The sequence below is a fragment of the Lynx canadensis genome, chromosome B3 (genome assembly GCF_007474595.2).
Source record: "Lynx canadensis isolate LIC74 chromosome B3, mLynCan4.pri.v2, whole genome shotgun sequence".
Taxonomy (NCBI): Eukaryota; Metazoa; Chordata; class Mammalia; order Carnivora; family Felidae; genus Lynx; species Lynx canadensis.
The window spans coordinates 86,357,893-86,385,046 of record NC_044308.2 but is presented as its reverse complement, the minus strand read 5'-3'; the positions used below and the strand labels follow the sequence as shown (position 1 = coordinate 86,385,046).

At 34.6% G+C, this 27,154-nt stretch overlaps 1 protein-coding gene across 1 annotated transcript in view; it reads right to left on the bottom strand.

Annotated features, from left to right (window-relative positions):
* Positions 1–27,154, bottom strand: part of MIPOL1 (mirror-image polydactyly 1) — a 321,677-nt gene that overhangs the window by 203,775 nt on the left and 90,748 nt on the right. The window contains exons 8-9 of the mRNA XM_030318980.1: positions 14,667–14,700; positions 14,237–14,407 (exon numbers count right to left, since the gene is read on the bottom strand). Of these exons, the coding sequence (XP_030174840.1) occupies positions 14,237–14,407; positions 14,667–14,700 (205 nt within the window). The remainder of the gene's footprint in view (positions 1–14,236; positions 14,408–14,666; positions 14,701–27,154) is intronic.

Here is a 27,154-nt window from a genome sequence, read left to right as displayed (position 1 = left end):
GTAGAGGTCTCGCCTGACAGAAGCCGCAAGAGCTGTGGCATCACCAGACACCAGAATAGCTATCCTGGCGGTGATCCTGGCGCCCTGCAGAACAGCGGCGGGAGCGCGCCACGACGACGCCTTATCCTAAAAATTTAAGTACATCACCACATGGCTTTAAAAGAACTAAGACAAAAGGTGACAGAATTAAAAAGAGATATTCATCCTAATTGTTTGGTAGTTTCTTTTATTTTTATTATTTTTTCAACTTTTTTTAAAAGTAGGCTCCATGTCCAACGTGAGGCTTGAACTCACGACCCCAAGATTAAGAGTCTCATACTTTACCGAATGAGCTAGCCAGACACCCTATCATTTGATAGTTTAAACATGTCTCTCAGAAACTGATAAAACAAGCAACAATAAATCTATAAACATAAAATTCAAATACATAACTAATCTACTTTGCTTAAATAACATATAGATAACACTACATTCAGCCAACTGCAAAATACACAATATTTTAAATAGTACATATCTAATAAATAGGGACTGTTTTAGGTCCTAAGGCAGGTATCAACAAGTTTCTAAAGACTGAATCATATAGATTGTTTTCCCACCATGTAATTAAATTCCAACTCAATGACAGAAAGATAATCTCAAATTGCCTCATGTTTAAGTATTAAGCAACACATTTCTAAATGATTCACAAGTGAAGGAAGAAATCACACTTAGAAATTAAAAACAGGGGAACCTGGGTGGCTCAGTCAGTTAAGCGTCCAACTTCAGCTGAGGTCATGATCTCACAGTTTATGGGTTTGAGCCCTGCATCGGGCTCTGTGTTGACAGCTCGGAGCTTGGAGTCTGCTTCGGATTCTGTGTCTTTCTCTCTCTTTGCCCTTTCCCCACTCATGCTCTGTCTGTCTTCTCTCTCTGCCCGCCCCCGCCCCACCACCAAAATAAATACACATTAAAAAAGACAAAAAATAATAAAAAGAAACTAAAAACATATTTTGAGGTATATAGTAATGAGATACAACTTATCAAAATTTGTGTGATACAACTAAAGCAGTACCTGAAGAAAAATTAATAGTTTTCATTGAAAAGACCAAGGAGACTCAAAATTGCTAAAATAACAATCTTCCTTTAATTGATCTTTAGAGTCTATGCAATTCCCATCAAAATAATAGCAGATTTTTTTTTTAATGGAAAATGACAAGCTGAACAAAGGACACAGAATAACTAAGGAAAAACTGAAGAACAACAACACTGGATCCTTACACCATCACAAATCAAGACACAATATAATGCTACAGGAATTAAGACATAGTATAGTATTAGTGCAGGGATAGAAAATTGCACCAACAGAACACAGTCCAGAAAGAAACCCACACATACCCCTATAGCTCACTGGGGACGGGAGAGCAGTACACGATCTTTTTAATACATGATGTTGGGGCCAGTCAACTGGTTTTCCATATAAAGAAAACGATATACCTTGACCATATGAAAATTAATTTGAAACAGATCAAGACCTAAATGTGAAAGCTAAAATAATTAAGCTCCTAAAAAAAAAGCATTACAGAGTGTGTTCATTATTGTGGGAATAATAAGGGTTTCTTTCCTTTAAAAAAAATTCTTTTTAATGTTTATTTATTTTTGAGAGAGACAGGAGACAAAGTGCAAGCTGGGGAGGTGCAGAGAGAGAGGGAGACACAGAATCCGAAGCAGACTCCAGGCTTTGAGCTGTCAGCACAGAGCCAGATGCAGGGCTTGAACTCATGGACCATGAGATCATGACCCAAGCTGAAGTCGGATGCCCAACTGACTGAGCCACCCAGGTGCCCCACAAGGGTTTCTTAAATAGAACACAAAATGCATTAACCATAAGAAGAAAAAATGATAAATTTGACTTCCTTAAAGTTAAGAACTTTTGTTATCAAAAGACATCAATAAGAATAAAAATGCAAGCCAAAGACTATACAAGTATCTGTACCCAATTTATATAAATCAGTAAGAAAAAAACAGACAACCAAATTTAATACTGGGCAAAAGCCTGGAACAGACACTTCATAAGGGAGGATATCAAAATGGCCACTAATTATAGGAAAAGGTATTCAACATCATTAGTCATTAGAGAAATACAAATTAAAGCCTCAATGCAATAAGACCACATATCCATCAAAATGACAGAAATTAAAATGAATAAAGATACCAAGTGTTGACCCTCACAACTGGAAGCCACTTCCTTACACTGCTGGTGTAAACTGGTACAACTCTGGGAAAACATTTGGAATTAATTACTAAAGCTAAACCTATGCCAGGCATTCTCCTGTGTATATGCTATATATGAACCACAGGGAATAAATTCTAACATTGACCAAAAAATATGTACAAGAACATCCATAGTATTTCATTCATAATAGGTCAAGATTAGAAACAACCTGTATTTCTATCAACTGGTGCATATGTAAATAAGAGTATAACCATACAATGGAACATAACACTGTAAAGAAAAAGATACACTGTTGATAACTATAACAATACAGATCAACACACAAGAATAACAATGGGTGAAGGAAGTCAGACACAAAAGAGTACACGGCACGATTGCTTTCATATTAAGTTTAAAAACATGCAAAATGACCTATGCTGTTAGAAGAAAGAATAGCGATTACTCTTGACAAGAAATTCTGACAGAAAAGACATATGAAGGCATCTCTGGAATGTTGAAATGTTCTTTTAACTATATACAAAACAATATTACATTTCATTGTATTTGGTTTTTCAAATTGTTTTCTTTTTTGTGATGACCACTTTTAAGATTTACTGTTAGCAACTTTCAAATATGCACATTATTAACTATAGTCACCATGTTGTACATTACATTCCCATGACTTCATTATTCTATAATTGGAAATTTGTACCTTTGACTCGCTCATTTCTCTCCCTCCACTCCCCGCTTGTGGCAAACACGATTCTATTCTCCTCAGCTATGAGCTTGATTAATTATCATCGTTGTTTTTTAATTCCACATAAAAGTGAGATCATATGGTTTTTGTCATTCTCTGACTTATTTCACTTAGCATAATACCCTCAAGGTCCATGTTGCGGCAAATGGTAAAGATTTCATTCTGTTTTTTTTTTAAAAGCTGACTAGTATTCCATTGTGTATATATATATGTATGCATATATATACACACCATATTTTCTTTACCCATTCATCCACATGGACACTTGTGTCTGTATCTTAGGTATTGAAAATAATGCTGCAATGAACATGGAGATGCATATTTATCTTCCTGAATTAGTGTTTTCATTTTCTTTGAATAAATACCCAGAAGTGGAACTGATGATCATACGGTAGTTCTATTTTTATTTTTTGAGGAACCTCCAAACTATTTTCCATAGCGGCTGCTATGGAAATTTACAATTCCCACCAATTTACATTCCCACCAATAGCACACAGGGTTCCTTTCTCCACATCTTTGCCAACACTTGTTATCTCGTGTTTCAGATAACAGCCATTTTAGCAGATGTGAAGTGATATCTCATTGGATTTCATTTGTATTTCCCTGCTGCTTAGTAATGTTGAGCATCTTTTCATGTACCTGTTGGCCATCTCTGTATCTTCTTTGGAAAAATGTCTATCAGATTCCCTGCTCATTTTTTAACTGAATTGGGTTTTCTGCTATTGAGTTTTAGGAGTTCTTTACACATTTTGGATACTAACCCCTTATCAGATACACGATTTGCAAACATTTCCTCCCATTCAGTAGGCTGCCTTTTCCTTTTTGTTGATGACTTTTTTTTTAAAGTTTATTTATTTGTTATTTTGAGAGACAGAGAGACAGAGACAGAGAGAGAGAGGCAGAGACAGAAAATCTCAGGCAGGCTCCACACTGTCAGTGCAGACCCTGATGTGGGGCTCAAACTCACAAACTGTGAGATCATGACGTGAGCCGAAACCAAGAGCCAGCCACCCAACTGACTGAGCCACCCAGGTGGCCCTGTTGATGCTTTTATTTTCTGCAGAAGCTTTTCAGTTTAGTTCCACTCATTTATTTTTGCTTTCGTCGCCAAATCTAAAAACTCATCACCAATACCAGTGTCAAGGAGCTTACACCCTCTATTTTCTTCTAGGAATTTCATGGTTTCAGGTCTTACATGAAAGGCTTTAATCCATTTTGAGTTAGTTTTTATGTATGGCATGTGACAGTAGTTCAGGTTCATTCCTTACAATGTGGCTGTCCAGTTTTCCCAACACTATTTATCGAAGACACTGTCTTTTCTGCACTGTATTTTCTTGGCTCCTTTAATTGAACATATATGTGTGGGTTTATTTATGGGTTCTCTATTCTACTGAGATTGATCCATCTTGATCTATGTGTCTGTTTTTATGCCAATACCATACTGTTTGGATAACTGTAGCTTGTAAGATAGTTTGAAATCAGGGGCTACAAATGTTCTATATCTTGATCTGAGTGATGCTTTCATGAGTATATATATATATGTCAAAATCAATCAAATCTTTCACTTAAGATTTGCACACTTTACTGTGTTATACCTCCATTAAAAATTTTTTTAAATACAAGCTTTAACTTCCATAGTGTTCATATCTATTCCTTTCTGATTTTTGTTTAAACCCTCATTACCTCCTGCATGAATTATTATAATAGATTCCCAACTGTCTCCTTAGCTTTAGACTTTTAAACTTCAGGAGGTCCACACTGCTTAGAGAATAAAGTCCAAATTCCTTAGCATTTTATTCACCATTTCTATTTATAATTTTTTCTAAGAAGGCAATTTGGAAGTATATACTATTTTAAAATGTTTATAGTCTCTAATCCAGTATTTCCATTTCTAGGACTTTTCCTAAGGAAATAAACATAGATACACATAGAATTTAGCTACAAAAATGTTCACAGTATCAAAAAAATAGAAAAAAAAATAAACACCCTCTCAAACAGCAGATGAGTTTGACAAATCTTAATATATCCACATTATAAAATTATAAGACTATCTGACAAAATACAAAATCAAAGTGAAAAATCTGATTAACTCATATGTACTGATATAATATGGACTGAAAAAAAAAGACAATCTGTGTATGATTTTTTCTAGGAAATGACTTTACAAGCAAATTTTACCTTCTTGTTTATGCTTTCCAAAATTACCTATAGTTGGAAAAAGTTTGTAAAAATTTTATAATAAGAACTAAGAAAAGTTATTAGAATAGAACAAATATAAATAAGATATCTTAGCAAGATTGACTGGAAAAAAACATGCACAGGCAAATAATTATAGGATAAGACAGGGAAGAAAATTAACAAACTGACAGGGGAAAAAATTAATAAAAATTTTACAGTCACTATAATAAAGAATGTTAAACATGTTTCTTACTCTTCCTGAAAAGTAAAACTCTAAATGTTATGATTTATTTCCTTTTCAAGTATGAACTTTTTATCAAACTTCTAATAACTTACAAATCATTATTTTGTATCTATTATATGTTAGGCACTGTGCCAATCATTAGGGATACAAAGTGACGGCAAACACTAACAATGGAGAGGTTAAGAAACTAGGCTATCCTTTCCTGTTAATATGGAAAGTTAACTTTGATGGTTATTATCAATGGCCAAGATTTTGGTTTTTCACTTCAAGTGGATTTGTTAGTTTAGGCTACACTCCCTAATCTCAGTCTGCTTTCCACAGTGACTTCAGTTCACATAGAATATCATGGGAAGAATTCATAACCAGGCGAGGAATGTACTAATGTGGACTCCTGGACTATGTGATACAATAGAAGAATTCTAATTTCTAAATTATTTATACTTTTTCTTCAAATGTATTCCCTCTCTTTTACTGCTTCTGGATCTGTCTTGATGAATGTGTGTTAAAATATCCCAACATTTAGTTCTTTCCCCCCTCAAATCCATAAAAAAATTACAGAGAAAAATATCTGAAATATATTGACTCCACTAATTGCAATACCTTCAAAATGTTTATTTCAAGGCTCTTTTTCTCTTGACTACCACTCATTACAGCACTCCAAGATGAACAAAGAACTCCAATACATGCACGGAGCAGATTTTTACTGTCCAGGATCCTGCCGACTGTGACTCTTTAGTTTCCTCTTTAAGGGAAACTCTTTAAGGGGCAGTCTGTAGGCCATCACTGTAATGAGTTCCTGGTTCCTCACCCATCACAACCCCAAGCCGGGTTAAAATATCTACAATACCACACTGCACTCGAGATCTGAATATTGCTACAAGAAATCATGCAACTTCCCTGACAGGTTTCACATCAAATTCATTATCTAATTCTTAAATGGACATTCTGCTCTGCCTGGCACCCTACGTTTCTAAAGTTATGTTCATTCACACACAAACCAAGACAACTGTTTCAAACTATCCTGAAAAGTAAAACTCTAAATGTTATGATTTATTTCCTTTTCAAGTACGAACTTTTTATCAAACTTCTAATACCTTACAAACCTTTATAAATCTTCAGCGCCATCTTTTGACCCATCACACTGAGAATCTAAATGAACTTTAGGACACCTCACTCCCTAAATTTATTAACTTGAAAGGATATGCATCCATCTGAGTTCTTGTATTCCTCTGTTACAATGGAAGCAGTTTCCCTCTTGCTAGCAAAAAACAACTCTTTCACTTATATTCTAGATCCTATCCCCTCTGAATCTACTTATCTACTCCAGAACTTTCCTACTACAGTTACCTTTTTTCTCTCTTAAAATCACTTTTTCTTTCCTGGTTCATTTCCATCAACATATCAATTACATGCCCTAAAAAAGAAAAACCTTTCCATGAACTGTAAGCTCCCTCTCCATCTATTGCCAATTTCTCTACCTCCATTACAGGGGTAAGAAGTTGTATGCATTCACTGTCTTCACTTTCTCACTTTCCATTCTTTCCTCATACTACTCCAATGTGGCCTCTGTCCTGGACCAAACTCTTGTCAAAGCCCTCAACATCTTCCATGTGATCAAATCTACAAGTAACTGTTCCATTTTCCCTTTGCTCAACCTCTCAACACCATTTAAGGGAATTAATCACTCTCACTTTTTGCAAACACTTTCTTGCCTCCTCTGACACCACATTCTCTTCTGTTTCCTTCAACCTCATTGGCCATCCTTCCCAATATCCTATGTGGTCCCCTTCTACTTTGTCCAACTGCTAAACATTGGCACACCACCAAGCTTTTTCTCAATGATCTTTCCTCAGTTCCATCTAGTCCTAAGCTTTAATTATTGCTGATGGCTGCAATAATCAAATGCCTGCTCAATATTTCCAGGTGAGAGTCATCTTAAATATATCTCCTCCAAGACAATGTAACTTCCTTCCCCAAATATACTGACCTCCTCCCAAAACCCATCACAATAAATGGGGCAAATATCTACATAGTCTTTGAGCCCCAAATATTGGAGTCAGCCTTAAATCTTCTTGCTCTCTTATGCCCAAAACCAATCTGCCATCAAGTCCTATTCACTGTACTATTGAGATATTTCCCAAATCTGCCCACCTCTACACTCTACACTCTCTAAATCTACACTTGTCTCTCTGAGCCCTCACTTGTGTCATCTTTTGCATGGACTACTGCAATAGCCTTTCTCTTTCAAAACTGCATTTAGATCCAATCTGTCCTCCTTACCATGGCCTATAAGACCATACAGATTTGTCTGCTGCCTATCTCTTCTAACGCATCACTTGCTACTATCTTCCTTGCTCATTGTACTTCAATCACATTTAAGTTTGGTATTTTTATATCAGTGTCTTAAACACACTAAACTTGTTCCTTCTCTCAGGGCACTGCCTTTCCATGGTTCTTTGCATGGCTAGATCCTCCTCCTCTTTCAAGTCTTAGTTCAACTATTCACGTTGACAAAGAGGCTGCCTTGATCACCCTATTTAAGCAACAGCCCCACTACCAATTGCAGTCACTCCCAACTACCTTTTTACTTTCAGTAAATTACTACCTGAAAATACTTTATTCATTAGTTTGTTCACTATCTAAATATTTCCATATTAAAATACAAGTTCTGTAAGAGTAAGAACCTTCTATTTGGAACTAAGTTCCCAACACACAGCCCATAATAGGTGTGCAATAAAATGTAAATGAGTGAATATTTCATTAAATTCTTTTAGTTCTGTGTAGTTTGAAGTTGATTTAAAATAGCTCAGCTCATCAGTTCATTAATTCAACAAACAAATATTAAGTGCCTATACTGTCCTAAGGATAAAACTGTGACAGACACATATAAAGAAAAATAGTTCCTACTTCATGCTAGTAGGAAAGACAGTGTAATGCAGTGTGACAAGTACTTTTAACAGAATATAAAGTGAAATGTGGACAAAAAGAAGATATTTATCATTTTGTTTCATGTAAAAGATCTTTATGGAAGAGATATTTAAATTAGGCTTGAAGTAGTGGTCTACTTCAAAAGATAAGTGAGCAAAACAAGTGGAGAGAAAGCATCTTCCAGTGAGAGGGGAAACATGTGTAAAGGCAAAAAGAGTCACAAAGAAACAGACCAATTATACCTCTGTACACCATTCAGCTGTCTTAATTTCCATTAATACTACCAGCCTGGATTCAAGTCTTCCTCTTATTTGGTTTATTTTTCATTCTGCTGGAGTTGTAGCTTAATGCTTAGAATAGCACAAAGGCTATAAAGAAGGAACCTGACTAGTAAAATGTTAAGCTGAGTTTCTTTAATTACCCTGATGATTATCCCTTGGTCCTTCCATGCTTTTTGTGTTTGTCAATTTGGGACCTGAAAGATTTCAGGATCTATACTTTCCATTATAACATTTGATAAAAATGAAGTAACTAAATGATGAAAAAAAAGTGCTAAATTTATGTTAAAGGAAGCACAAAAATGTTTTAGAAATACTTTCATCAAAAACAACAAAAGTGCACAAATTAAAAGGGTTTTATTGACTGTTGATATTTGCAATGACTCATTTCCAAAAATAGTGGTTAGTTAGGATTATCTGCATGGTGTTCAGGTAATAGAAATTTATGATCACTAAGTCAGCCTATAAATTTTTACCTCGCAAGCTCCTTTTCACATAGTTCATGAACTAATCTTGATCAAGCCTGGCAATACAAAGTCCGATTCTTATCAGGAAGTGAGAATAAAATGAGTTCAAGATCCATAAACATATTATCCACTATGCCTGGAGTTGATTCCAAACACCCATGTACATATAGGATTTACCACTTCTCTTCCTTCATCCTTCCTATGTTCCAAGTCTTTATGACACGTCTTCTTCTTTGGTGTTTTGAATATATTTTATCAATGCCTCTGGCCCATTTGGCTAAAGCCTGTATCCCAACCCCCATACCCATGCCTAATTTATTCAGCTCTCAGAATTGGGCCCCTCACCTCTGCACCAGGTATCAGTTGGGGCCCAATCAATAAAAATCTCTACAATATTATCCTACCAACTATAAGTATCAATGAAGCCTAGGCTGCTAGGCCCTGTCCATATTCACACCTGTCCCTGGAAATCAAAACTAGCCAAAAGTAGCCTAATTTAGCTAGAAGTCCTAGTAATGGCCTGTTAATTTTATGTGAAAACTTGACTAGGCCACCAGGTCCAGATATTTGATTAGTCATTACTTCTGGGTGTGTCTGTGAGCAAAACAGACTGCCCTCCACAATGTGAGTGGGGCTCTTCATCCAACCCATTTCGAAGTCTGAATAGAATAAAAGGTAGAGTAAGAGAGAATTCCTTCTAATTGTCTTTAAACTAGGATATTGGTCTTCTCTTGCTTTTAGACTTGGACTTGGACTAGAACTTACATCATTGATTCTCCTGGTTCTCAGGCCTTCAGACTCAGACTGGAACTACACCACTGGTTCTCCTGGGTATCTAGCTTGCTGACTGAAAATCTTGAACTTCTCAACCTCCACAATCGCCTAAGCAAATAATTCCTTATAGTAAATTTCTTTATATATATCCTGTTGGTTCTGTTTTTCTGGGGAACCCAAACTAATACAAATGGTTATTTGAATGACTGTAGCTTGTAATAAGGCCAGGCCTCAAAGTTACCGAACTGCCAATCCTGGCCAGTTCTATTCCTCTGTTACTTATTGGTGTTTGGCCTGGATCCAACTGTGCCTCAAAGACTGGCCTGTATGATTTTGGACATAAATGGTCATATAGATACTCAAAAATATTTGAGTCAAATGCTTGCAGCCAATAGGAGTACCAATAGCAAGACATTAAGAGGAAATGAATAACAAGCTAAAATGAAAATCAGTCATACATAAGATTCCTTAATTTAGTGGGTAGCTTAACTAGATAGCTTCCAGAGATGTAGGAAATTTAAGATTCTAGAAAAGCTAGTGAAGAATTGGAAGTTTCTTGCTTTATCCCTTAATTCCAGGTATTTCAGTAATTTAAGTAAACTATATGAGCATTAATGGACCAAAAAATGATTAGAAAGAATGAAAGACTGTTTGGTAAGTCAATTCCTTAATCAAACAAATGCTAATTTTAAAAATTTTAATTCATCCTATAAAAGATCTTAAGGCTCTCAGTTTTCAGCTTGAGATAGAAAAGTTGTGGGAAAAGAATTTGAGTAAATAAGAATATTAGTATTCATCTGAAAAAGATAAGATTTTAATAAGGCCAGTTCAAGTAAATAAATGATTTTAAGTTGATTTGAAAAACAAAGTTATGTTAAACTGTATCAAAATCAAGAAATTTTCACTAAATCTGAAGGTCTCCAATAGCTATATAGAATGGGACTAAGGTAATCCTGGGACTTCAGAGAAGATATTGTATAATCAGAAAACAGTTGATGCTAAATAACAACTCTAAAATTAAGGTCTAATTTTGGTGGAATTCTTTCCAAAAACTCAAAATCTCAGTCAAATCATAAGGAAAACATCAGACAAACCTAAATTCAGAGACATTCCACAAAGTATCTGGCTAGTATTCTCAAAACTGTCAAGGTCTTTAAAAAAAAAAAAAAGGAATAATAAGCTGTTATAGACCAGAGGAGACTGGAGAGATGTGACAACTAAATGCAATGTGGTATCCTGGATTGAATCTTGGAACAGAAGGGCTTTAATGAAAACCTGATAAAATCTGAATAATGTCTGGGGTTCATAGTAATCTACCAATGTGGGTTTCTTAATTTTGATAAACTTACCACAGTAATGAGCAATGGCAAAAGCAGGGCAAAACCAAAACTGGTGAAAGATATATGGGAACTCTATACTGTAATATCTTTTTGAATTAAAAAAAATTTTTTTTAAATTTATTTTGAGGGAGGGAGAGAGGGAGAGGGAGAGGGAGGAAGCAGGGGAGGGGCAGAGAGAGAAGGAGAAGGAGAATCCCAAGCAGGCTCCATGCTGTCAGTGTGTCAGAGCCAGACACGGGGCTCAAACGCACAAGCCGTGAAATCATGACCCGAGCTGAAATCAAGAGTTGAATACTTAACCACCTGAGCCACCCAGGTGCACCCTTATACTGCGCTAACCTAGAAATATTCCTGCAAATTTAAAACTATGCCAAAATAAAAAGTTTACTTTAAAAAATTAAGGAAAAAAGTTTCCATTCAGAACTAGAATAGTAGTTCAAAAGTTCATTTTTATAATGATTATGACATAAAAACTAAAATGAATACTATTTGGTCCAGAAAGCCGGAAAACTATGCAAATTAAAAGAATTAAAAAAAAACCAAGTCGTTCTTCATAAAACGTAATAAATACATGCAGTAGACAAATAATAAATATATTGCAATGATGGATAATATATATTTATAAATAAAGAACATATTGGTAAATATTGCCAAAGGTTGATTTATCTTTATGTATCATGAAGGAATGGTTGGCAGTCCACATTTAATTATGCTCTATGTGTATGTTTTTAGTTAAGAAAATAAATGATAAAAAATAAATCAAATGTTTGAATTCACGCTATAATTGTTTCTAAGCACTATAAACAGTTTTGGCTTCTCTCAACAATCTTGAATGATTCAAGATTGCATACAGTTGGTAGGACACAAAATGGTAAAAACAGTTGCTCATTTAAAAAGTTTAAGGACTTTTTCCAAATCTAATGTGAAGATAAATGTCAGGTCTCTACATCTACATAGAATGAAATCCTTTGTGACTGAACAATGTGCCAGCCCCAAACAGGAAAAGCCAGATTAAATTTAAAAACCCAGCTTAAAGACATGAGAAGGCTGCTGCTACAACAATGAATTGACTGGCTAAGATTCTGAAAAAGGGCGATTTGAAGATCTGCAGTCATTTTTTGCCCTGAGTTTTAAAGATTCCAGACCTGGGCAAGGGGCTGGGAAGTCAGGCTCTGATTACAAAGAGGGCTTCTGCTGGAGGACAGAGAATTCATCTAAGCTTTTGGTAGTTGTGCAGGGCAGAAGTGACAAAATTGGAGATTTGAGACTTGTTTCTACCTCAAATCATTTGATAAATCCCAAACCTGTACAGGGCTTGAAATTAAAAAGTTAAGGCTCTAAAACCTCTGAAAACCATAATGGAGTCTTCCACAGTCTCACAATGTGAAGAGATAAATACTAGAATATGTGATTTACCAAGAGTAGGGTCCACTGAATACTCGGCTCTGTTTCGGAAACCTCACTAAAAGCACAGAGCTGAACCACAAGTAGATCAAGACTTATCAAAACTTCCACCTAGCCTCCATGGAAGATAGTAAAGCATTTTAGATAATGATAGAAATTAATTGATAGGAAACATTTTATGAAGTAGGAGACAAAAGGGCCAATTGATTAAGTGATAACCTTAAGCAAGCAAGAAAAGATGAGAACTAGTATAGAAATAGGTTATCCTGAAACAGGGGTAGGTACTAAGAAATAAAAGGCAGAGTATATGGGAACAAATGCAGGTAGGCTGGTGGATGAAATGGTGGAGACAAGCAGAAGTTCCTTTTTATATTGGAAAGGTGAGGTTGGATATCTGAGGAGAAAGAAAGGAGATAAAAAAGTCCTTTACAGTGGAGAGTGAATGGACCAACAAAAGGCAAGAAAAATGCGAGGCAACACCAAGGGCCTACTTAAAGACAAAGGTTATGAATTTAAGGATTAAGGCAAATCTGTGTGACATTCTCCTGCCATATAAAACTATGACAGTGTAGAACAGGGAGAAAGTTAAATTTTTTAAGGCTTAGGCTTTGTTTGGTGAGGACAATGAACCAAAGGAACTGGGGTTATCTTATAAGCAAATTGGTGATAATTAGGTGAGCTGTGGAATCTAAGCTAGATGAACTGGGAAGTGGGAACATGAGAGGCTTGAAGGACAGGAGAATAAGTGGTCAAGTCAACAGAAACAGGTGCCAGTGGAGCTGAAAATTTGCTAGAGTCAGGGTTGTAGAGTAAGGGAGCTGGACAGGTAGTAAGTGGTGGTCAGTATGGCAGAAATAGAGCAGAATACATGATGAAGAGAGGAGACAAATCCAAGAAGATGAGAGGCCAGAACAGCGAAAGGATCATCTGCAAAGACATTTAAATCACCAAGAATTAAGACAGGAGTGGGCTGAAGAAAAGACATTGAAATAGATCCTAAGACATTCAAGAAATGAGGGAAGCAACACAGGCATGTGTAAATTACTACAACAGGAGTGCCTACTGGGTGGTACAATCTGATGCATGAGTTTCAAAGCTAGAGGTGTTTAGAGATGAAAAAGGAACAGTGAACACTAATGGGGAACAAGCCTCCAAGCACACTGGTATAACTGCTGTGGGAGGGAATACAATCACTACTGGAGAGGACTGCAGTAGAAGCAATATCCTCAGGGAGGTAATCAGGTTTCGTTAGAGCAGGAAGGTATAAGTCATGTTCAGAAAAGAATACACTAATAATTTGATTCATTTATCAATGTTTACTAAAAGGCACTGAATTAGGCACTGGGAATAAAACAGTAATAAAGACATAATCTCAGCCCTCACAAAACTGCGACTCAAGTAAGAAGTCTCATATAAAAGTGATTACATTAAAGAATGTAACTAAATTCTTTTTTTTTTGGAATATAACTAAAATTTTGTGGCAATCTTATTAAGAAACGTGGATGCATGTACTCGGAGAATGGTGGAACAAAATTTGTGACTATTTTAACATCTCTAATCATCATGGTACTAATTATGTGCTAAAAAATAATTTGAATTAAGAATATGTGGGGAAATGTTGCTTTTTAATGGTAAAGAGGGAGGGGAAAATGCTTTTACAGATATATGCAGTTACCTGAGACAAAGCAGCATCCCGTTCTTCTATCACTGCATTCATTTCTTCTGCTGTTATTCTCTTTTTACATTCCTTGGTCTTGTAGATTCTATCCACAATTACAGCTCCATTCTTCTGAATAGCTATCCCTGTGTCTGCATTGTTTATTCTGTTCAGTAATTCCTGTAATGTCTACCAACACCATTATATGTTAGTCAGACATGAAGTTTTAATATATTTTATTTAATATAGGGTTTTAATTAATAGGCACATGTGAATTGTAAATTGACTGAGTGAAGTTATTGAATTTTCATATTGCAGCAAAGATGTACATTATTAGTGTGTCAATTCTTCTTTTTCCCACATCTTAGTTCTTGAAACCCACTCAATTGAACTTAAGCCTCTAAGATATAAGACTGACATCAAGAAATCTCCTCAGAGAATGGCTTACCATGTCATTTTCTTCAGGGTTAATATTTTCTAGCCTAGAAAAAAGGGACACAGAAAGCCTGATCAGTAGCATTTCCTTAGTGCAGCAAAATGAGTTCGCTTTTTAAATCTTTAGAACCTCAAGTAATTTCATTCGACTAGTCTTTAGAGTCAACCATGACACTGAACATATTAAAGTGCCACCTGCTCGACTCCATCTTTCAATAATGCTCCATATCTTCTGCGCTGACTTCAGACTGTTAAGTTATTAATGTTTACTGCTATATATGACTACAAGGATCAATTGTTCATATGTGCTTAGATGAGGAAAGTTCCCTAGTGATAGAAGCACTACTTCTCATCATTATATTTATTCCTGGACTTTCAATTCTTACCAAAAATTGTATTTCCTCTGTTTTTTGGACTTCCTCACAAATAAAGCAAGGCAAGTATTTTTATTGCAAAGTTTAACTATGTTCCCAAAAAAGCAAAGACAAATAATTGCCACTAAATTTGACCTGAAAATCTCTTGTGCTACCTATTTGTTGAAACAAATATATAGAAAGGCTGACCAAAACTGGACCACAGTTTTAGATGACTAATGTTATTTTCTCTTTTTCATTACATATATAGAATTACTGAATTTAAAGACTAAGAAAGTAAATTGGTTCCTCTCATAAATGTGTTTTGTATTAGAAGAGTCACAGTGCTTCCTGAAATGTTTTTTGATGTTAATAAACTGAACAAATGCAGGAAAGGCAAAGGAAGAGCTCTAAAGGACATGTTTTAGAAAATGTCTATAATATAATTTAGGCAACCATTAAATTGGGTAAATTAACGAAAATTGGTAATAAGTATTAGTAAAATGATGTAGATTTTAGAAATGGCTCAATTATTTTAAAATTGTATTAAAAAGTTTAGATACAGAAGTTCCTGTTTTCTCATATCCTCCCTCCCCTATTTCTGGGCTCCTATGATTTAACATTTACCACCAAAGAAAAGCATACTTGGAAAAGATAATACAGAAACTTAACAAATTTATTACAAAACTGTCCCAAACTTCAGAGTTCAATGAAACTGCTACATTCATGGAGAGATATTTAGAACATTGTATTTTTTACAGGAAAAAAATAAACATATATCAAAAAACTATTTCTACACACATTTAAATAGTATAATTCAAAAGGATGGTATGGTATAGTAATTTTGAATTATATATAGTTAATGGGTCTCAAAGTAGTAATGTCCACTTGGATTCACATTTCAGTAAAGACAAACACTTTCACCTTTTATTTTTTTTCTCCCAAAATAACTCAACAGTTTTCAAATATCCTACTTCATAAAAGCTGGTTCTACATAAACTCTGAAGACAATAATTTCTTTTTTACTCAATTAAAGAACATAGTAAAAAGTGTAAGGTAACAAAATTCTTACACTTTTTTATGATCATGTTAAAGTATCAGAAAGGCATTTAACCATCAGTTATTGGTTGGCTAAGTATCATTTTTAAGGAAACCATATGTAGTGAGAAATATTTACCTTAATATTGTTTTTTTTAGATGAAATCAGGCTAAGTGCTATTTATAGCAGTTTTCAAAGAAGATTCAACTTAAATCCTTATAAATTTCCTAATTAATTTATTAAACTCAATAATTTCAAATGTGAAAAGATACGTGAAAATTAAACATTTATATTACTAGATTACTGGAAGCTCTTGCAAAAAACAAAATTTAGATCCCAAGGTTATAAATACCCTTCTTTTGTTCCAAAGAACTACATATGATTAGGAAGAAAACAACAGTGTAGGCAGGTTACCTAACTTGTATGTTCAAAATAATTAACACAACAAAGTGTATGGAATGTCTATGTGATACCTGTAAGCTTTTTTTTCAGGCACTGAAAATTATTACTTTAAAGAGAGACAAATGAAGAGTCTGAATGTTTTAAATTAACATCTTTCTAGAGGATACGGTTAAGATAGTTGTATTTAGTCGAATATTAAATTTCCTTGTTAATTAAAATTTTTAAAAAATAAAATTTTCTGATCAAAGGCTATACCAAGTCCTTTCCACATTAATTTAGCATTACAACTATAAGTAATGTGTGTGACTGCCCTTAGAAGTACATAATGTATAGTAATTTATCATTTTGCTGATGAGCGAATCTGAATCATGTTTTGGTTTAAGTGCGCCAGGTCTGACACGCAGGGCATGAGGCGTAGTCAACCACTTAGCATTTATTTGATCTCAATTTTGCTTTATTATTATCCTTTAATTATCCTCAATTTTGCTCTATGATTATCCTTTGTAAGTACAGTGATAAACAGTCACTAAAGAGACCACTAAGAGAGAAAACTAAAACTTCAACAAAAATGAGCAAAGGGTTAATTTGTGATTTGAAAAATTACATACAGACAAGTAACTTTCAATATAAACATGAGGCTGGAAAGTGAAAAGGCTAATATTTATATTTCTCTGTTTGTATTTCTTTAAAAGTTTCAGGAAGTACTTGTCACAGATATCAAAGATTAACTACATCAAAATTTAATCTCAACTAGATTACTTACAGCAGAGATCTGCAAACTTTCTGTAAAGAGTCATATGGTATTTTAGACTTTGCTGCATGTTCTGTGCTGCAGCTACTAAATGCTACCTATGTAGACAAAGCATCCAAAGATAATATGTAAATGAACAGGTGTAGCTGTGCTCCAATAAAACTTTATTTACAAAACCAACTGAAAGGATGGATGTGCACCATAGGTCCTTACTTTGCTCATCCCTGATGTAGAGCACTGAAAAATGAGACCAGACCTTTGATGTTAAAACTGTAAGTGCCAACTATGACATATTTTTCTCAGCTGGATCATTCAATATCCATTTGAAAACTAACCACCAAAAAGAATGGATTTCAGAAAATAAAATTCAGTCTCATATCACTTACTGTATTACTTAAGAAAACATAAATATTAGACTACCTTTTAGAAAACTACTAAAATTACCTTTTAGAAAAAAGAAGACCATTTGAAACAGGTAAACCGGCTTTCTATTTTCTATATAAAATTACTTGTCAGAGGTTTAAGGTTTACTAGCAGTATATATAACATAAAGCTTTACTGGTTTAATAAAGACTTAAAGTAATAGTTGATTTTATATAAAATACAGCTAACAAACTATAAATTATTTATCATTAACAGGAGATTTACAATTATACAAAAGAATCTCAACCTTTTGGAAACTAAATTATGCTTACAACAGTCTAACTAGACATAGTCATGATAATTAGTAAGAATTTTGCTGAAGTAAATGTCCATGGGCTCAAGTTTCAATTGATTTCCTATACAGTGCATATTCTGACTGACACCCTTGCACTCTAAGTAAAAAGACCCCTACATGAAATGTCACATTTCTTGATTTATCCCTAGATCAGTCAATATCATGTCTTCTGAACCTATAGTCATTCACCTTGTTCAGTGGGAAGCAGCTAAACTTTAACCTCAAATGATAAAAAGAACTAGTGATCAGCTAATCAAAAACCTCGGAATTTGTTTTTATTCTCTCTCATTTTTACACAGGGCCACCTTAATATGTTAAAAAAAAAAATACCCTGAAGAGACTGAACACAATATCATGATCTCAAAAGCTGGAATATACATACACAAACATGTCTATATTAGTATGTAAATTTTAGTCATTTTAACTTGAATCCTTTTTACTTTTTTCCTAGTTTTGGATAAAAGTGAAAAAGAAAAAAACACTGAAGATTCAGGGCAGGGGAAAGCAGAAGTGGCAGAATATAAGCCAAGACAGACATCACAGAAAGATAGAAGTAGATCAAAACTGGCAAAGATGAAAGAGAAAAGACAAGGAATTTGAAGACTACAGGAAGCAAGAAATAAGGAGTTAAAACAAAAAGAGATGTGAAATAATGTATATTATTTCAACCTATAACTCACTGCCTCCAAATATGCCTTTCAGTCAAGCAAAGCTCAATTATAAATTGATTCTACCTTAATAAGGATTCCATCTAAAATGCACTATTGAGGGGTGCCTGGGTGGCTCAATCAGTTGAGCATCTGTCCTCAGCTCGGGTCATGATCTCACAGCTCATGAGTTCACCCTGTATCAGGCTCTGTGCTGACAGCTCAGAGCCTGGAGCCTGCTTCTGGGTCCCCCTATCTCTCTGCCCCTTTCTGTCTCTTACTCTCTCCCTCCTCTCTCAAAAATAAATAAACATTAAAAAATAAAATAAAATAAATAAAAGGCACGTTTTAAAGTTCAGAACTACAGCCCTCAATTGAGTAGAAAGGAACATCCACAGTGACACTTAAAACTATGCTGACATATGTTCTTTTGTTGTTGTACTTCCTTCTTATGTATGATTTTTCTTGGACTATGATACTGTAGGAGCTGACTACAAACTGTGCCTAAGAACCAACAATTATTCATACCAATTAATATTTTAAGTATTTATGAAGTTATTTATTTAATGTCTATCTTCTCAACTAAACTAGAACCATAATGCTGTGTTCTGAGCAACCTGACACATAGTACATATTCAATAAATATTTACTGAATGGACTAAATAATTAAAAGAAAAGGCTTGGGATTGAGTGTTTTCCTTTTTGCCTTCTAATACAAATGCTACAAAGAATAAAGTGAAAAAGGCTCTGCCTCAAGGAATCCTAATTTCAATGTATTATAATAAAAATATATATACAAATTAGACAATGAAAGGTAAAAAAAAAAAATAGGGAAGAAAAATAGGCTCAATTGAGATCCATAAATTAAAGAGAGAAAATGAACAAAACTAAGAGACCAAATTAACAGAGGCTCGGAGGAAGAAGTTTTGATTTGGATATGTGGGCAGATGTTTGTGCCACTGGTCAGGGCAGGGGATTAAGGGAGAATAAGGTTTTAAAAATGAATAAAATTCCATTTAAGATATGCTAAGTTTGAGTTGCCTGTGTAAATCTGAGAGAGACAAGTCCTACAATGTGTAACTGACTTTGACTCTTTGGGCAAGTCATCAACCAGTCAGAATTTTTTCACCTATAAAGCACAAACATCACCTACCTTGAGGAATTGTGACATTGTATATAAAAAACTAATTTGTTACCTTTGGGGTATGATTTTCATTTTTGAAAAAAAAACAAAATCTATTTAGAAATTTAGAAATTTCATCAATAAAATTGGTAATTAACCTACATAATAAGATCTACAGTTACGAATTACAAGTAAATACAGCACTGTGCAGCAGTTGATAAGCTGAATGAAATAGTACTTGCAAATCCCCAAAGAGTTCTGAAGTTATTATAAGAGTATTACTGAAATAAGAAAGGTATCTACTTTGAAAAGTTGTGTGTAAAAACATTTGGTCCTGCAAGTGTTTTTATAGATATAAACAAACTGATTTTAAAAGGCAAATGGAAAAACAAAGGTACTAGAATAGCCAACAAACAATTCTGTAATAAAAGAGCAAAATTAGAAGGTTAATATTATCTGATTTCAGACACTATAAAGATTCAATAATAAAGACTATGTGGTATTGGCAAAGGGACAGATTGCTTAAATCAATGGAAGAGAAAATAAAGTCCAGAAATTAACCCACACTAATAGAGTAAACTGAGTTTTTGACAAAGTGCCAAGAAAATTTCAGAGAAATGACGGCATTTTCAACAAATGGTGCTGGAAAAATGAATGTCCATACACCAAAAAAAAAACAAACAAACCCAAAAACAACAACAAAAAAAACTAAACACCTCCACAAGTACCACATCTCTCACACAAAAATTAACTTAAAATAAATCACAGATCTAAATGTAAAACATGAAATTTATAGCTTCTAGAAGAAAACAAAGGATCTCAAAAAAGCTGTGTGACCTTATATAGGGCAATGAGTTTTATGTTCAATACCAAAAGTACAATCCATGAAAGGAAAAAAAAATCAATAAATTGAATTTCATCACAATTTAAAAATTATGTTTTGCTAAATACAACGTTAAGATAACAAAGAAACATTGATGGGAATGCAAAATGGTATAGCACAGCCACCCTGGAAGAGAGCTTGGAAGTTTCTTCTAAAGTTAACAAAGATTTAACATCTGCTCCAGCAATTACATTACTAGGTTTGACCAACTAGTTTGAAAGCATATGTCCACACAAAACCTGTATGCAAATGCTAATAGCAATGTAATTCAAAATTGCCAGTAATTAGAAAAAAAAATCACCAGGATGTAAAAGGATCCTAGCATAGGATGCAGACTATGAAAAAAAGCCTGACTATATTACATAACCTCACCTAAGGGTGTAGAGGGGAAAAAAGAAGAGCCAACCCAAGTAACTTGGTACTTTGACTGAAACCTGTCAGATTAAAGGCTAAAGGAACTATACATAAACAGTGCCCTCTGGTAGGTAAGGTTGTTTCTCATAGGGGTATGGGTTAATGATACTGAAAGAGTTACAACATATACAGGGGTAGAACAAATAAGGAAATGGAGAGTGGAGGATGGAAACCAGGTTTCCTATTGTTGGAGAGGAAATTACACATAAGAAAAAGGAGAAAGCCAGAGTGAACTATGTGGTACTGGATTAGAATAAGAGAAGTCAGTATGAATTCAGATTTAGCTTAATAAAGATACAGATGGATACATAAATAATTTCAGATATGTGTATATATATCAGTTAGTATACATGCATATATATCCTAGCTCTTTCTGTTTACTGGGCCTAGAAATAGTCAGACCCAATAACAATGAGCACACCCAGCATCCAGATCTTGGTTTCTAATACCATTTTCCAATAAAAGGAATAAGGCCCCTCGGAAGAATGGCTAATTCTAGGGATGGGGCACATCCCTATACATCTCTAGAAGACATAACCGAGAGGCATCTTGAGGTGCCAGAGATTAGGAAAAGTGTTTAAAAATCAAAAGGATGGGGACATGTCAAAGGGATATAGAGGCCAACTGGAAGAGTTGCCAATGGCCAAGCTGGAATACTTTAAACAACACAGTATTAGATTATAACCCAAAGTATTAAAGAAGTATCAATGAGTCTATACTAACATAAACAAACAAATAAATAGATGAGGGGGAAGAGATAAATCTCCTGTACTGAAAAATTACAAATAATTTATGTAGATAGTATCCCTAAAGAAAGTAGAGCTCAATTAACCTCTCAGCCCACATCTCTTATAACCACCTGAGTATGGGCCACACTTCAGTAATCTGCTTCAAAGAATATGAAAGAAGAATGTTGGTAAGTAACTTTACAGTGGAGAAACATGGCAAACACTACCTACACTAGGTGATCAAGATTAACATAACTGGTGTTAAGTCATGTTGATAGCATAATTTTGAAATAATATAATGAGAATGGCACTTCAGTCTTGTACTCTTTGTCCCCCCAAAAGACAATACTTTAGTCTAATCATGAGAAAAAATTCAAAAAACCCAAACTGAGTAACATTCTATAAAATGCCTGAACAATAGTCCTGAAAACTGTCAAATCATTAAAAACAAAACAAGGGAAGTCTGAGGAAATGTGATTAGAGTAGGCAAAGGAGTCATACCAACTAAATGTATATGGGATCTTGGATGGGAACTTGGAACATAAAAAGGACATGAGAAAAATTAGTAAAATCTAAATAAAGTGTGGAGTTTAGTTAGTAATTATGTAACAATGTTGCTTTCTCCCCTGTGACATATGTACCATAATAATGTAAGCTGTTAACAATAAAGGAAACTGGATGATGGTTAATGGAAACTCCCTGTACTATCTTTGCAACTTTTCTATAAATCTAAAAAGTATTCTAGAGGCACCTGGGTGGCTCAGTTGGTTAAGCATCCAACTTCAGCTCAGGTCACGATCAAATGGTTTTGGAGTTCAAGCCCCATATCAGCCTCTGTGCTGACAGCTCCGAGCCTGGAGCCTGCTTCGGATTCTATCTCCCTCTCTCAGCCCCTCTCCCACTTGCACACTGTCTTTCTGTGTCTCTCAAAAATAAATAAACATTGAGAAAAAATTTTTAAAAAAGTACTCTAAAATAAGAGGTCTGTTGGGATAAGATAAAAAAGAAGATCAGTAAAGTTAGTGTAGTAAAATCTGAACAGACATCTGTTTATCCCATCATATAACCACATGAACAGAAAAAAAAATTAATCAAACAGTAAAGAAAGTAGGACATCACATAGTAATTTTTTAAGATTTTATTTTAAAGTTTATTTATTTTTAGAGACAGAAAGAGAGAGAATCCCAAGCAGGCTCCATGCTGTCAGTGCAGAGCCCATCGTGTGGCTCAATCTCATGAACCATGAGATCATGACCTGAGCTGAAATCAAGAGCCAGATGCTTAACAGACAGAACCACCCAGGGACTATCACAAAGTAATTTTTTAAAGCAGGGTAGAGAAATGATGATTTTGGTCAAGTTCACCTAACTTTTCCTTTTACACATAAAAACAGGTATGGAGAAAAGGAGTGAGCTCACCAAATCCTGAGACTTCCACTAATACACAACTTGGAAATAACCTAAGAGACCAATGAGTTGATTAGACAGCCCAGAGAAAAGTAAAATCCTTCCTGAATAGAAGCCTGTGTTACTGAAGAATCTTTACAAAGGAAGCAAGAAGCACAAGGGCTGCCACTTTCTACTACACTGGTAGAACAAATAAAAGCTTCAAAGTAATACTCCATGGAATCAGGATTTACACAAAACCAGGCAGAATGAACCCTTGGTATACTGCAACACACCAAACAAAATCCCATAAGCAGAGGACAGAACCTCCAGTAAAAGGTATACATCCCCAGGGAGATCTTCCCAATCTCTATTCCGCCTACCACGTTGCCAGAGGGCTATATAGACAGGTGGCCAAAAAGCAGTACCTTGCCAAGAAACTGTAGCTCTAAGAAAAAGACAAATAGATTTCAAACAATGTGAAATGTTTATGAAGGAAAATTCACTTGCACTATATCAGAACAAAGAAAAGTTCTTGACAATTTATACATGAGCAAGATGAAGAGAAATGACATGGCAATTATAAATATACACTACAAATCCATAAGAAAAAAAGGATCATAACAGGCACCAGGGTAACTCAGGTGGCTTAGTGTCTAACTCTTGATCTCTGCTCACGTCATGATCTCACGGTTCATGAGATCGACCTCTACACAGAGAGTGTGGAGCCTGCTTGGGATTCTTTCCCTCCCTCTCTCTCTCTCTGCCCCACCCCCAATCATACTCTTTCTCAAAACGAATAAATGAAATTTAAAAAGATCATAATATAAAAAATAACATAAACCAAGAGAAAGAAAATCTTCCTGCCAATGGTTGGTATTTTATTATTTATTTATTTATTTTTAAATGTTTATTTTGATAGGTGGGGAGGGGCAGAGGGAGAGGGAGACAAAAATCTCAAGCAGGCTCCAGGCTCAGCAGGGTCTGACGTAAGGCTTGATCCCATGACCATGAGATCAAGACCTGAGCCAAAATCAAGAGTGGGATGCTTAACCAAAAGAGCCACCAGGAACCTCCAATGGTTGGTATTTTAAAAGAATATAAGAACATGAATTCGATAAAATAAAGTTCATGGAGAAAATGCCAAAACATAAAGTGAATGAAAAGGGAAGTTGAAAACTTAAGGAAACGTACTGAGAACCATAACCAAACAAACAAATAAGTAAAAATTTAATAAATGAACTATAAAACACAGGGATAGGAATAGTGACAATTGGAACTACTAATATAAAGAAAAATTGTGAGATTATCACAGTGAATACAGAGAAAAAAAGAGGGATACAAATAATTATTGAACAGATAATACATAAAGACAAAAATGCCCCATTACAAGAATAACTATAGTCTCTAAAACAACCTAACAAATAGAATACAAAATTCACAAATCTAAAATTTCCATGAACTAAAAGATGAAACAAATAGTTCCTAGAGAGGCATGCTGTGGGTCTCCAAAATGTTATTAAAGAACAATCAACACAAACATCATGATTAAGTTCTACTTCAAGAACAAAGAATCCTTTAGGTATCCAGGCAGGAAAAAACAACAAACAAAACAAAAACACAAGCCAAAAATAAGTGAGGAAAAAACACCTGTGACCTGACTTCTTTTTAGACAAACTAGTGTCACAAGATGGACTTCTGTACATTGCATAGAGTCAAAAAAAAAAAAAAATTAACCCAATAATTTTATTCAGAACCAATTTGAATATAAGGGTAACACAAAGCCAGTCTGAAGCATACTGAATCTAAGAATAAACTACTTATTAGCCCTTCCTCAAAAAACTGACAGTGAAATTCAGTTACCAAGGGATTCCCCAAAATAAAGAAATCAGGTGTAAAAACATCATGTATCACAAAAGTTGTAGTAATGATTATTCAATACTTTTAAATATAAAATCAAAATTAAATAAAAGGAAATTTGGCTACCGAATCTAATGCAGCTTTCATAAATATTTTAAAACTAGAATTGATAAAGACAAAGTAAAAAAGAGTTTAAAACTTATTTCATAGCTGAAAGTCAAAGGATATTGTTTAATCACTGCATGTTTCAAAAAAGTGAAAAGAAGAATTGATGCTTCCAATACCTTAATGTTTTTCAGTCTCTTTTCTTACATTCCGAAGGATCTTTGGGGAATTAATATATCTTATTATAAGAAAACTTTGGGGCACCTGGGTGGCTCAGTTGGTTAAGCAACTGACTTTGGCTCAGGTCATAATCTCTCAGTTCATGAGTTCAAGCCCCATATCAGGCTCTGTGCTGACAGCTTGGAGCTTGGAGCCTGGAGCCTGTTTCAGATTCTGTGTCTCCCTCTCTCTCTGCCTCTCTCCCGCTCAGGCTCTGTCTGTCTCTCTCTCTCAAAAATAAATAAACGTTTTAAAAAAAATTAAAAAAAAAAGAAAACTTTGCATGAAGTTCAAAATTTTCTTTAGTTTCACTTCAATTGATTATTACTCCTAAATTCAAGTAACACATAGCACGAGCTATGAGTCAGGTACTTTTCAATATTTACTAAATCATTTAGTTCTTATAAGAACTTATACAAAATAGGCAATATTTACCCATTTGTTGACAAAAAAACTGAGTCCAGAGACTCTGAGTAATTTGTCCACTGCTGTACAGCTAGGAAGTAAAAAAGCCATGATTCAAATACAAATGCCTGGATCTGGAATCTGTGCTGTTAACCTCTACATTATATTGCCTCTCAAATAAAATAGTAATGTAAAGAATGATTTGATTTTTATCAAATTAATACTACGTATACATCCATTTAACTACCAACCACTCATTCTTGTAGATGATAGTGTTTAACTATATAAGTAAAGAGAAATGTTTGGGATGATGTTTCTCTATTAATAAAAATAGTTATTTGGGAGTAGGCAGTGGGGAATTCAGATGATTTTTTTTTTTTTTTTGGTTTCTTTATGTCTATTATTCAATGAGTTTAATGTCTTTTGAGGAGTGTCTATCAGTCTTAAAAAAAAAAATGAAGCGATTAATCTGAACAAAAAACAAACCACATTACCTAATCACAACTTGAACACTGTCATGTTAATTATTTAATGACTTTTTGTCTCCCTAATGAACAATGTTTTAATTAGTACTTTACTGTAATCCTCCACGGAGTCTAGCACAGTGTTGGGCAGAGCAAACACTCAATAAGTATATTGATGGATCATCATAAAATATTACATTACTACATTGTACCTATCTTACAAGTAACATATTTCTAGATACTCTAGGGCCTTTACCTACTTCTGACTCTTTAAAGTAGCATCATTTATATTATCAGGGAGCTTGAAGAAAAACAGAATCTTAAGTTCCACTCCAGACTTACTGAATGAGAATGAGCATTTTAACAAGATTTCCCAAGTGACTGAAGTCACATTAAAATTGGAGAATTACTTATTTCTAGAACATTGTTTATCTAAGTGTGGTCCATTATTTACCTATGTCAGAGTCACCTGGTGCTTGTTAAAAATGTAGATTCTCAGGAGCACCTGGGTGGCTCAATGGGTTAAGCATCCAACTCTTGATTTCAGCTCAGGTAATGATCTCACATCAAGATTTATGAGTTTGAGCCCTGCAGAAGGGCTCTTTCCTGACAAGGCGGAGCCTGCTTGGGCTTCTCTGTCTCTCTCTCTCTCCCTCTTTCTGTCTCTCTCTCTCTCTCTCATAAAAATAAATAAATAAATACTGGAAAAAAGTGTAAATTCTCAGGCTCCACCTTATTTCAGGTGTCATTAAAGTTTATGAACACACCTAATAAAGTCAAAAGTAGTCAAGAATAGGAATGAGCATATTAAGCAGAGAGCAGTGAAAAAACCCACACATTTGAAATAAATCAAGAAAGCGATAATAAGAGAGGGAAGAGGCATCACAAATGAAGATCCAGTAAGGATATCAACAATAGACTATGAAAGTAAAGAAAGTAATTGTACAGAGTACATTCTTCTTCTCTCTTTTTTTTTGGTGACTATTATTCCTGACATGCAAACTA